The sequence below is a fragment of the Atractosteus spatula genome, chromosome 6, assembly GCF_055471065.1.
Source record: "Atractosteus spatula isolate fAtrSpa1 chromosome 6, fAtrSpa1.hap1, whole genome shotgun sequence".
Taxonomy (NCBI): domain Eukaryota; kingdom Metazoa; phylum Chordata; class Actinopteri; order Semionotiformes; family Lepisosteidae; genus Atractosteus; species Atractosteus spatula.
Window position 1 is genome coordinate 22,628,995 of NC_142711.1, and position 13,061 is coordinate 22,642,055.

The following is a 13,061-nucleotide window of genomic DNA, read 5'->3' on the forward strand; positions in this document are numbered from 1 at the left end:
CCATGGTTAGGAGATATAATTTAACACATTTTCTTTTTTCATTAATTACCACACATCGACGAACTGGAAAAGTTCAAACAGTATATTTTACAGAATATCACCATTATGTACAATGAAATATGAAGTATAAAACCTGAAAGACTCAGCTTTTTTAATTAATCAGAGAATGCCTAAGGTTTTAAGATTATGGCTTTAAGTAAAAAGACCCTCATAACCTCTGCTCTCTGTTGTTTTCAGTCTGCACTTCATTCTGTTCTCCACCTGAGCCCTCACCTTTCTTTCTTCCTCTCTCTACCTTTCATCTCTCTCTACTTGCTCTACACCTCCTCTCAAAGTACCTTTTGTCCCTTAGGATCTTGAAGAATCTGAAAAGTTATCCATATGTCAATCTGGAGCAACCCACACACACTGTATACAAATTGTAGTTAACAGTATGTTTAATTTATGTCCTGCTCTTCTGGTACACCACCAAAAAATAAAATCCCACGTTGAATTTAATACTTCATTTCTATTTGTATCACTGCCTTAAAAGTAAACGTTGCGTTAAATTATTTTTTCCATAAAAAACCTATTCAAAGATGAAGATGATTCAAGAATCTGTTCTGTTCCAATAAATAAAAGCAGCATTCCACAATATATGCTTTATGCTTTATATGAACAGAGTGTCTGGGGGCACTACACATACTGAAATTCGAAAGCTAATCATCACTGTAAATGAATACAGTGGGTAAATATACTGTATATGAGGGAAAACAAAACATCTGCATAGTTTCCAGAGGTCCTACTGCCATTTCTTCATTCTGAAAAGGTAAGCCTGGTTAGCCTTGGTTATACTTTGATGGGATGCAGATGGAGGTATTGCTGTGGCGTGTTTGTCTTTAAACAAGTCCAATGCCAGTGTCCTGGTATATAAAAACACTGGGGAATGTGCCAAGGGAAGCACCACACTACGGATGAGATTCGAAACCAAGATTCTTTCCAGTGCATGTTAAGGACCTGAAGGAAAATTTTGCTCGGTATTGGGTAAAACAGCATCTGGCAAAGATTTGGCCTATTTTGGATTTGAAGTTAATTCAGATCCCATGCCCTTTTACAGCTTTATGAGCATGTTGCGCCATTTTAATTCAGAAGTACTACTTGAGTTGGAGTCCTACTCTGAGAGCTTTGATCTTGACATAAGGATCATAATTTCAAGTAAAACTAGAAGAGATCCCAATAAAAGAAATTTTTACATTTTAGAAAAATGGTCATACAAAAAATGGGAAAATTCTATTTTGAGTACTGTTCAAAGTCTCACGGAATATCAGACACTGAATCGATAAACTAAAAGGATGCTTCGCAGGCTTGCATTCTCAAGGTCTGCTCAATAAAATTCAGTACATTGTATAAACTTAAGCACACCTTCCTCAAAACAGGAATCTGACAAGTGCTTTCCACCTGGGTGAAGTATTGACAGCATGCAGTCACTCTTCAGATAAAAGGGCGAAGCATGGTGATAAGAATATCAAACTGGAGCCCAAGTGCACAAGCAGAAGAGCTAATGCAGAGTCCTTCCATCCTGAAGAAAATATCTCTAGAGGATCAGATCTTAACTGCAATAAGTTATATTTATCTGGAAGTCTGTCATGACTGAGGTCTTCTCCTGAGAACTGAAATACTAGTAATTTCCAGTTTTCCTGTTTATCAAAGCAATAACCTAGAATACATCTGTTTAATACCTCTCTCCTTCTAGGGAAACAAAAGTAACGTAAATTTTCCCCACCGAAATGCAGATTTATACTTTGTCCGGTAAACTAAAATGATAAAATTACACTTATTAAATAAAGGCTTAAAGGAAAAGCAAGTTAAAGAACATTTCAGGGTCTCCTTAGTCAGTACCTAAATCCATGCTTTTTGACTTCCGTGTCTTAATGAACTCCAGCTGACTGGCATCTCCAAATTGCTTGGTCCGTTTCTCCGACATGCTCTGCCGTCCAAATCCCTCTCTCTGGAAGGCATTGTCTGGGTCAACATCAGGACTCAAAGAGCTGCAAGGGAAACCGAGCAAAACATTTCAAATTAGAGGACCTGTGAAAGTGAGGAGGCTCTCTGAAGAGGCTAAAAGCACAAGTGAACCACAAGCAGGGGGTACTCAAACATGGGAAAAACCTCAAGGAAGGAAACAAGTGATCCCTGCAAGGCTTTCACATTATATTTTAGTAACTTTTGTGTGTCTCAACTACTTTCTTTAACTCCAAATACAGCTTTCAAAATCTCAGATCCACACATACAGTAAATGATGACTGTCGAAGGGTTATAAACAACAGGAGGCCATTCAATGTGGCTGTTCTTGTGTACTGTTACATTACTAGCTGGCTGATCCAAGGATTTCACCCACTTGTTTCTTTAAAGAAGCCAGGGGCGTACTGGTTTCAAAAGCACAGCTGGTTAGCTTGTTCTAGACTCCCACAAACATTTGTGTAAAAAACCTCCTGAATTCGTTTTTGATATACATAAACATACATACAAATAGCCTGTTAATCTGAGCAGTTTACAAGATTCATTCTGCACAGAAAAATAATAAACTAGCTTGATGAAAAAAAACAAGAAGAAATAATTATCATTTGCTTATGATATGGACCTTATTTTCTAAGCTTATGAGTTAAGGGAATGTGAGGATTAATTAGCTCTGGCCATCTCACTATATTAGAACACAGAACCATCTAAAGAGGCAGCTAATTATGCTTCATGTATTTTGAGACAAAGAAAGAAGCTACACTGCTGCTTTGACTATTGAAAGGTACAGTAAGCATCTTAAAAGGATATAATCAAGCATTTCTTCATTATTTCTTAATTTGCAACATGATGGAAACCTAGTACATGACTTCAAGAGTATGGAAAGATTTCTTCTGTTGAAAAAAATGTTTTTATGAACATTCTTTTCATTAACTTAAATTCCCAGTCCATTAGCACAATGATTGCTCTGACACACAACTTAATGTTAATTAATGCTGTGTCAGGGGGCGGTTCTGGGCCACAGCTGTTGCAGACAGAACACCTGTAATGCGGTCAGGAGCAAAGATGGGTTTTTATCATTCCACCTTCTGTCTTACATTCATTCAAAAAAGGCCAAAGGAACTAGACAATGGAAATCATTTGCATACAACTGCAACTAAACAATACTTATTTTGCAATTTGCACAGAGAAATTTAAATCTTAGATAAATGCACTAATATGCAGTACATATTGAAATGCTAATCTTATGAATTGTAACTTGACAGGTCACCTTTAAGTTTGACTGTGGAAGAGACATTTTCTTGTAAACAGTTAAAACAAACTGTGTTTGTATGACTTGTTATATGCAGAGCCATTGAAAGTCTAAAGTATAGTCAAAAAAGTAAAGGACCAGACTCATCCTGGTGCCTGCACTTGCTAGGGTTCTCACTTGACAAGCCTGAGTTCATTCACACTGCAGTTTCTTAATCCCAGTCCATTTAGTCATTTGGCTGTTTGTATGGTTCATGGCTACAGATCACATACACTGATAAGGAAGAAAGAAAAAAAACGCTGTGAAAAACACAACCTGTGGTCTCCATGCCCCTGTACTGTGCCCAGCTGTGGCATGAACACCGCAGTATGCCTTGCACATTATACTATTCAGCACTCCTCAAATGAATTTGCTAGATATGTTTCAATGGAATTAAAAGAAAATTCTATCTATGACAAACTATCCACTTTCTTTTTGTTTAAAAAGCCTTTTGACAGCATTCAGTGTTAACTGAATTTTGTGAGGCTGTTTGTTTTGAGACAAAAAATATCTCCTATGATTATAATATAAATGTAGAACTAAAAACATACACACCAATTCATTGTTAGGCACGTTATAATTTCAAAATAAATGCTTAACTGCAATTATTAACACCAAAATGAATAATACAATTCCTAGAAACTCAACTTCTTATGTTGGGATTTCACTAGAAAGATAGAAATTGTTTCCCCTAAGAGATTGGAAAAAAAGTTACAGGAAGGGATATTTTTAGAATAACAGATTATTAAAAGATTATTTATTTTTGTTAGTGTTTCACCAAAGTGAAATATTTGTCTTGTGTATTCATTATAAATCTGCCCCAAAGGAAGGTAGCCAACATATCTAGACAAGGACACAGAGGCATGTCTAAATAACAGTTGTTTAAAAACTACTGTGTGAAAAAATAATCTCTGAGCTCCAGAAAGGAATGGTTTCCCCCCACCTCCGAATCCCAGTGCTGTCACAAAACAGTCACAGAACCTTCTGGCGCTCTGAGTTAAATGCATTTGTTTTGCAATAAACAATGATGTTTATTTGATGCTGACCTTTATTAGAAACAAACACCACTTGTATCCCTGGAAGCTGTTATAGATTGATCAAAAAGCCTATGTTCTCAAACAAAATCGTAAAGACTCTCGGGATGGTAACACATTTCAATGCTCCACCGTTGGTTAGCAATTGTTTTTAACACCACGCAGCTTTCAAACATTTTTTAAACCATTTGTGCCTATTGTCTTGCATCCCAATGGTGCTTTATCCAGCATTTTAAAATATGTAATGACTTAACTCAAGCTGACAGATATACGGAAGAACAAATAGCCACCTACAGGACTAAAACAAACCAGCTGTCAGAAGGAGGGGGAAAAATCTGAGGCATTTAAAGCGATCAACTGGAATGAAACTGTGGTTCTCAATATCGGGGAGTACGTCATCATCATCAATATCGGGCCCAAAACAATTTCAGCACGATACAATTTTACCTTCAGCCTTGAAAACAAGAGAAAAATGTTTTAAATGCGAAACTTGGAAACAGCTGGGTGGCTGCTGTGTTGACTTGAGGAGTTTGAAGTGTGTCAGTTTGAATTGTTTGAACCCAGCAAACACTGGAACCGCACTCCAAACTCACTCAAAGAGGTGAAGCACTGTGCCCTGAGTGACACAGCATGTGCATTTCCTCAGCCCCCTCCTTGTTTTAAACACACGTGACAGCCACATGCATAAAAGAAACAACTGAAAACCCCATCTGTTTACATAAGCTGTTATTTTAATACACAGTGTACTTTGATGAATCAAATATTGCAGTGTTAGCAAAGGAAAGAAGCTGGGAAGTTATCTATGTAGTCATTTTACTCTGAGGAAACCTGCTGCACATATTGTCATAGAATTTCTAAGCAAAACAAATCTCCAATTTTGACCTACAGTACTGTGCATTTATTTCTGACAAATTTGCCAGATTAATCTGCTTGTTATATCATCGTCAGTAGTTCTGAGAACAAGGTGAATAAGGTTATCCTAGGAAACAGCAGCAGTGAACCTGATATTAGTCCTTATTGTCTGTCTGTTCTTAAAGTCCTGTTAACTCCATGCAATCTAGCATGGCCACTTGGTTTTAAACAAATGGAGTGAAAAGCAATGTTTTCAACTTTGTAACACATCAAAACCCGCTTTCTGTACTTTCACTACTATTGTTAGCAGCAAAATTATTAACACTACACTTAAAAAAAAGAAATGTAATGTGTAATGTAAATGTAACAGATTAGAATTCACAAGAAAAACCAAACATTTTTTGGCAATCATATTAAAAAGGAGAGAAAAACCTATGACATGAAAATGAATCACGTTTCTCCATTCACTCCCTACTTTGTGACCAACGATTGTTGCCTACAGCAGCTTGACTCCAAACGCATCAAGAGAGTGAAGGAGGGCTTGTCTTTATCTCAGAAATTACAAAACGCAAAAATCAGAACTTCAGAGTAAACTAGGGGCCCGAAATAGATGCTCGAGATGAGATCACATTGGTAGTCGGCCAGTCACAGGGATCATAGCTGAAGAGCACAACAAGGATTCCACTCATCCAAATACCAGGAGCCAGGAAGATTCTTACAGCAAAGGGGATACTGAATCAAAGATGCATCCTCCATGGCTGGCACAGCTTATAAACTATAAACTACACAACGCCTGGATATATTCACCGCGGAGACTTGGAATGAAGGTTTCCAGAAAAACAAAATGATGGAAACTTTTCAGTACCACAGCATAAACAGGTTAGGTGTTTTAAAACCTTGCAGGGAGACAATGTGTCAGCTAAAACGCTGTATGGTGTGGCATGAGATGTGAAACAAAGCAAAGGAGGTCTCTGCTGACAATGATACCTGCACCTTTTCCTGCGCCTATATGCTCTTGTTGGGACTTTTTCCAAAAATAGTTAAGAATCTGTTTCACTTGAATTTCGAGACTAAACCTCTCATCGGGAGTGCTCTGCTGTATTATTATAATGTACATGATGAGCAAATACTCTTTGGCTTCGAGCCATTTAGTCTGTGAAGCAAGCTGCATCCACTCCTGGATGTCTTCTTGAGGCATAGCATTATGTGTGGTATGAGGACTTGGATGCCAAAATTAAATCGATCATTATCCAGTCCATTAGGGTTGAGACTAAATATTAAGCAGCAATGCTGAGTGAAATTATTGGGATGGTGATAAATAGGGAGACATTAATGATTTATAATGCAGAATATTTATCAAAATGGTCTACCTGGCAATCAATAAGACGACTGCAGATGGTGTGCTCAAAAGCATAGATTTTTCTTACATTAAAACGGCTGGACAAAGAGCAAGAACAACTCTCCTTTAGGGCAATGAATATTTCAATAAAGTGGACTTCACATCTAAATGTACGGTATGATAAAATGAATCCTGCTAATGATACTACAATCATGTGGCATTTTAACACAAAATGGTACAATCAACCATTCATGAAAAGGCATGAATATATTTTTCATAAATATAAACTGCGGACAATTTAATGCAACCTAAAAAAAAACAGAGAAGCACATTTGCTCCTGATTATTATATCATACACAAATGTCTCTAATGATAACCTTTTAAGTAAAGAAATAAACAGTTCCTGTCAGCAAACTAGTCTTCAAGTTCCTTGTTGGCAATAAGGCCAATTCTTTAAAAATGTGACCCCTTTCCAACCTCACTAATATTACAGCTCCATGTTTAAATTTTGACATTTAACCTTGTTTATTTGGACAATAAATTTTCCATTGAGCTTCTTGTTTTCTGTGCAAGGAGAAGCCAAGAGCTATTTTTTGTGATGGGGAACAGATGTCCCATTATTTGGAGGAGCTGTTGTCCACAATTATACACCTACTCCACTATGGATATCACCATCTGCAAGTGAAAGCACGAGTCCTACCTGTATCTTACTGTATACTTGTAAAGAGGAAATTCTACTTCTGAATCTATTTATCATTACACATATAATTAATTGCAAGGCAGTGTAATGGCTGTAAGAGTTATTACAGCCTTTCCCCTGATGTATATTCATGTTTCTTCTTTGGTGAAAACCAACAAAAACCACTTGAAGGCCTCACATCAAATCCATATGCTTTTATTTGCTGTATTTTGGTTCACTGCATTTGCCTAAACATGTGAACCGTAAAGAAGTGAAAGCAAAGGTGCCTGCCTTAAAATTATGGGACGTCACAGTGCTACCTCTCAATATTTTTAGCTTCCTCGACACTTGAAAAGGTTCAAATAAAACATGTATTTACAAGAATAAGTAGCTTCCCTTAAATCAGAGACTCTTTTGTAGACCAGAAATGACCATAATCCTAACCTGCCCAATTTTCCACAAAGTACAAACCAATTATTCAATTTTCTTAGCATTACTGATTAAAATAGTTTTTGTACTTATTTGTGGATACGTGCTGCCTGTCTTGCAGCCATTTTCATTTCTCTTCTTCAGTATCTGTGGTAATACCCATTCTCTCCTTGACAACTGTTTGTGAATTCTAATAATTCAGTGGGGAAATATTGTTCTTTCTCCTACAGTATTCCAGTTTCAGATGTGAACAGAATAAAGTATATATGTATCAATTTTAAATGATCCTTTGGTATGAATCTTTTTGTTGCAAAGCAAAACTTAAAACATTAGTAAAACAGAATTTGATTAAGCACTTATTTAATTTGAGGTTTTAATTGTACTTGACATTCTCTCTAAATGAACTTACAGATATTTGTATTTCTGGAGGTCAGGTAATACTCACTTACTGAACTCGAGCAGATAAGAAATTATAAGGAAATCCTATGAACTAAGCATATACTGTACGGAATCTCTGAGGGGTACAGTACAAAATGCATAAACCCATATTTTTTCTTTCTCTTCTTGTTGTGAAATGTTGTAAATTCCAAAATGAGTATGGATCCACTGGCTGCAAGTAATAACTTGAAAAAAACCATACTGCAGCCAGTTGTGAACAATTAAAATGTATTTGAGTGTTTCGCTAGAAGCATAGCTTATTTCATGTGGTTTTGATCTAATATTCTGTAAGCAGCATTCCCTCCAAAACAAAAACTCTAATGGAGACAGAAAACACTTCTGCCATTTTCCTCCAAGTCATCTTAACTTGTGTTGCAGGCGTTAAACCAGCCTCAGACTGGATAAAAAAAGAGAAATCCATTCAAAAACATCAGTTAAATAAGAACATCCTGTTGAGCTTCACAGCAACCTGAAGGCCGTTGCTTAAGTGTGAGTGTAGGATTGGTGGAGACACTAATCTAAGCAGCACGCATCTGAGATGTAAAAGGAAAATAAAGCATCCAGACAAAGCCCACACATACACAGGAAGAATAAACAAAGTCCACAATGAAGGTGCCCCAGGGCAGAACCAAACCCAGGACAAAAGAGCAATGAGGAAACAATACTAATTGCCATGCCATCATCCTGCAAGAATCAGGATTAAAAAGAAGTCTGTAATAGATATGTATCATTACTATTTCAATTATTTTTGAAAGACATTTGAAGTTTTTTCCCCAACACTGATTTCAAGGCTTGAAGAGGATCTTAATAATGTACCACCCGTCTTAGCAGCATTATCCTACTTTGCGGTGAATGTAAAAACAAAATAGTAAGGACATATACATCAGGTGAGCAATTCAGGAAAAAATCTGTTTACATTACGTAAGCCAAGGACATTTTGGAACCTTACCGTTTCCAAATAGCTGAAAAAATCTTCCTCAACGAACAATAATCTTAAAAAATATGTCTTAAACTACGAAGTCAAAGAAGATTTTTATTCTAATTTCATAAAAGTATAAAAAATGTCTATTAAGAAAAAAAACTGAAAGAGAAAACAAGAAATGACAATCAAGAATTATTCACCTCTCGATAAAAAAATAAGGATCTCATCGTAATTACCAAAAGGGAATCATTCACAGTGAAAACTGAACCTCACTGAATCTTTCAGTTTGAGATGCTATATTGTACAGTATATGTCTCCAAGGCTATTTTCCTGCCACTTGACAGACTGTCAAAATTGTCTGTGGGATTATTCTTCTACCCTGTGACACCTAACTCAGCATGAGACGTGATCAAGAAACAATTTCCTCTTTTTTTATCAAGTTAGACTTCCTTACCAAAAAAATAGAGGGACAGCTAATCAGTTTTGACTCAAAGAACGCAGATTAAACTCACAACTCAAATGTGTTGACATTTATAACTTATTATAAGCAATATAACTTAGGTTTATAAAAAAAACAAATCAAACTAAATCACATTAGAAATTATCTCCATTGTAAGGAGGACAATTTTGATTATGCATTGTCTTAGATGCAAAATAAGACTTTCTTGGGGAAGGAAAAGAACAAAAGTCCTGTGCCTTAATACATAAACATCTAGAAGTTATCAGACACACACCTGCATTTGTGGAGGGTCTTTCCTTTAAAAACAATCTGTTACAGTACATATGGTTGAAGTACAAGTATTCTTTAAACCTTATATATGAAAAATATTTGGTATCCATAGACCTTATATATATATACCAAATATCTCTTCATAGATTGCACTTGATAAATATTTCAGAGCTATGTGGTTTATATAAGGTTTGTAAAACTCTTGAGGTGGTAAATATTCAACATAAACATCTACAGGATTCATTCAGAAAGTTTAGATGGATACAGGCATTCTACAAAGATGTCTTACAAGCTTTTTAAATTTCTGGGGAGATTTTACAGATTATACAGTCCAACAATAACAATGTAATGTGACTGAAACTAAGATAAAAAATCTAACATTTATAACCTGTACAAACTTTAACACTCCAGAATAATTTCAGATTTAAGATCATTTATACAAATTTGTCAAGGAAGTTTAAATGTCAGATGAAGTAGAGATCATTGGCTGCGTGCGTGTCGGATAAGGTTTATATGAGATCGGAATCTCGTGTGTCTACCAACAGTACATGCACAAGAATGGTCTTGCCCTGATGTTGTAACTTTTAACTGACAGATGTTGAAAGGTGACCATAAATGTTAACTATACTACAGGATTAGTAACATTTGGGTTGAAATAAGCATCTATCCAGCTGAAGCACCTATCTACCCAACTCATTTTAAAGGTATTTAAACAGCTTAAGATGCTGCATTAAAGCAAGAAAGTTTATGACGATGATCCCAGCAAGCTGCAAGTGTCTCTTATCATGTGCAAATGTTCTGAAGCACATGGGTGGGACACAGGTCTACCATCTACCATTTCGATCAGCATAAAGCTGTGCAGTGAGATTTTCACCAACAATGCTAACACCTGTAATTTTTAATGTTGGCAATGTCAGCCCCTCAACAAAACTGCAATGCTGCTTCCACCAACACAGTTTATATGCAGATAAAAGCAAATCTATCGGGGATGAATACACTCAGCTGGTATTACAGAATGGATTGCCATAGTAATTTTCTTTGTCACATTACCATATTATTAACAGCAACATCTCGAGAGTGCTTTAACTTTTTTGTCACTTAACCATGACATCATTGCAGGGCAATTAGAAAAGAAAGAATATAACTTTGTTGCATATACTTATGTACAAAAACTCACAATGACTTTTCTATCATACTGTAAATGTGTTGAGACAGCTTAATCAAACCCAGCAGGTAACGCTGAGTATGAAAAGAAAATGTCAGTTCTTATGTGTTGCGTGTGCCTACTCAAAGAGATTAGGTGGTTAACGCTGCATAATTAAAGGCTGGGTGTGAAAATGTTGTACACAAGTTTTACAGAAAAGTATTTAACCTCACTGCATTGCCAAGAATTACAGATATTTACAATTGGCTTAATTATCAGCATATCAAATATCAACATCCACAAAACTGAAATTAAAAGATATTCTCTTTTTTTACTCTAAAATCATTAGGGATTGAAACACATTTCAGTAAGTAGCTGAATCCGACTGCATGCTACACAAAAACAGCGCCTCCCAATAGCTACATCTCCTCAGAGGGAGATTTTTATTCCTTTTCATTTCTAATGAATCCAAAGCTTCACTTCTCTGAGTTGAATGAAGCATTACCACGTGGTCTGGGATGCAGCTGCAGTTGAATGCAGTTTTCAATTGTCCAGCAGAAGTAATTGCTGCCCAGAAGCTGGAAAAGTTAGCATGCCTGGAGTCCCAAAGCTGTAGCATAAATGACACTGATTCCCAGACATGCAGTGTTCAGTTGGTAAAAGACAAACTATCTTCATCCAGCAATAAAACTCCATATCAAGTGTTGGGAAGCAGAGCTACACTGGTTGCAATAAAAAAATGTCCAGAGTGAAAAACAGGGCCAGTAAGACAGAAAGATGAGAGTGAGGGGCAGTAACAGGGTACACTTTCATGAGCTTGTGAGCTGCTGAAAGTAGAGAAATGGGATAACATTTCTTGTGGCTTCAGGGTGGCTATAAATTTCACTTCCTCCAACACCATGGGTACTTTTCCCCCAGTGAGACACTAAAAAACTTTGCCAGCCTTTCTTGACTGCAGCAGACGATGTTCTTTGATACTGTCCACCTCAGCTCTCATGCAGGTGACTGAATATACAAAACCCCTGGGTGAGCTCCCTTACGACTTCCTGTGGAGTCAGGCAAATAAACTGTTTTGCTTCAGACAAAGAACACTGGGTGGAAAATGGGATGAAGCATCAAGTCAGCATTCAGTCTTCATGAACAAAATACACATTGTTAATGTGTTAACATTTTGTTCATTCTGTCAAGAACTATCCAATGCATCATGACGTATATACTGAAAGGGAAATAAATATGTAAACTGACAATAATGTTGTCTATAATGAAATGATATGGATATAACCATTATCATGAAATTATGTTTCAGCAGTAATTTTGTAATGTTCTGAAAGACAAACATGAAAAAGAATGTATTTGAAGTGACATTTGTTGCTTTTAAAACATCACAAAACAAAATGTCTTTGATTTTAAATTCAGTGCAGAGATATTACTTTGAATTACATTTCTGTGGCCAGGAAGCACTTAGAGAAAAGTCAAGAAATAAGAAGAAAAAAGAAGAAGATCAGCCATTTATCTAAAACATAAGTCACACAACTGAAAGATTATTAAATACAGTTAGGGGATGTCATGAACAGATGTTCCTGTCTGCAGATTTGGCAGGGAATACGCCATGAAGCAGCCTGGGATTTTGTGCAGAATACCAGGAATATGCTTCACGAGTGAAGACCACCCTGCAGTCGCTCCTTTTTAACCATCTGGGAGTCAAGCTTTTTTTACAGCACACTAGGACAGAGACCTGGCTAGCATTCCCAGACTTCTGAGGGTTTGCACAGTCTCAGCTAACTGAAGGGATGTGTATGGTTTCTGCTTTCCATTCACTGTTCACTTACAGCAGACATCCAGACAAACTGGAACTTGAGACGAAACGGTGCTCAGGCTGCATTAAGCAAAAAATTTCAAGGTATCTTGTGTGAAAAGTAAATATACTTAAAGAATGTTGACAAGTGGAGCCTTGGTGGTGAAGTAGTTAGCATTGCTGCCTTGCAGCTCTGGGATGGGAGGGCTCAAATCTGGATCTGGGGTGCTTCCTTCATGGTGTTTGTACGTTTTCCCTGGGTTTACAGGAGTTTCCTCCCTCAGTCCAAAAACATACTGGTAAGTGAACTAGCTTCTGGGTAAATTGGCCCTGGTGTGTCTGTGTTTGTGCTCGTCTGCCCTGTGATGGATTGGCATCCCGTCCAGGATGAACCCTGCCTTGCACCTGCTGCT

The 13,061-nt window shown here is 36.9% G+C and overlaps 1 protein-coding gene across 2 annotated transcripts in view; it reads right to left on the minus strand.

The window, feature by feature from the left end:
- The window catches only part of LOC148832678 (partitioning defective 3 homolog), a 431,574-nt gene that overhangs the window by 144,804 nt on the left and 273,709 nt on the right, over positions 1 to 13,061 (minus strand). For both annotated transcript variants that reach the window (XM_088918670.1, XM_088918669.1), the window contains exon 18: positions 1,879 to 2,027. In XM_088918670.1, the coding sequence (XP_088774796.1) occupies positions 1,879 to 2,027 (149 nt within the window). The remainder of the gene's footprint in view (positions 1 to 1,878; positions 2,028 to 13,061) is intronic.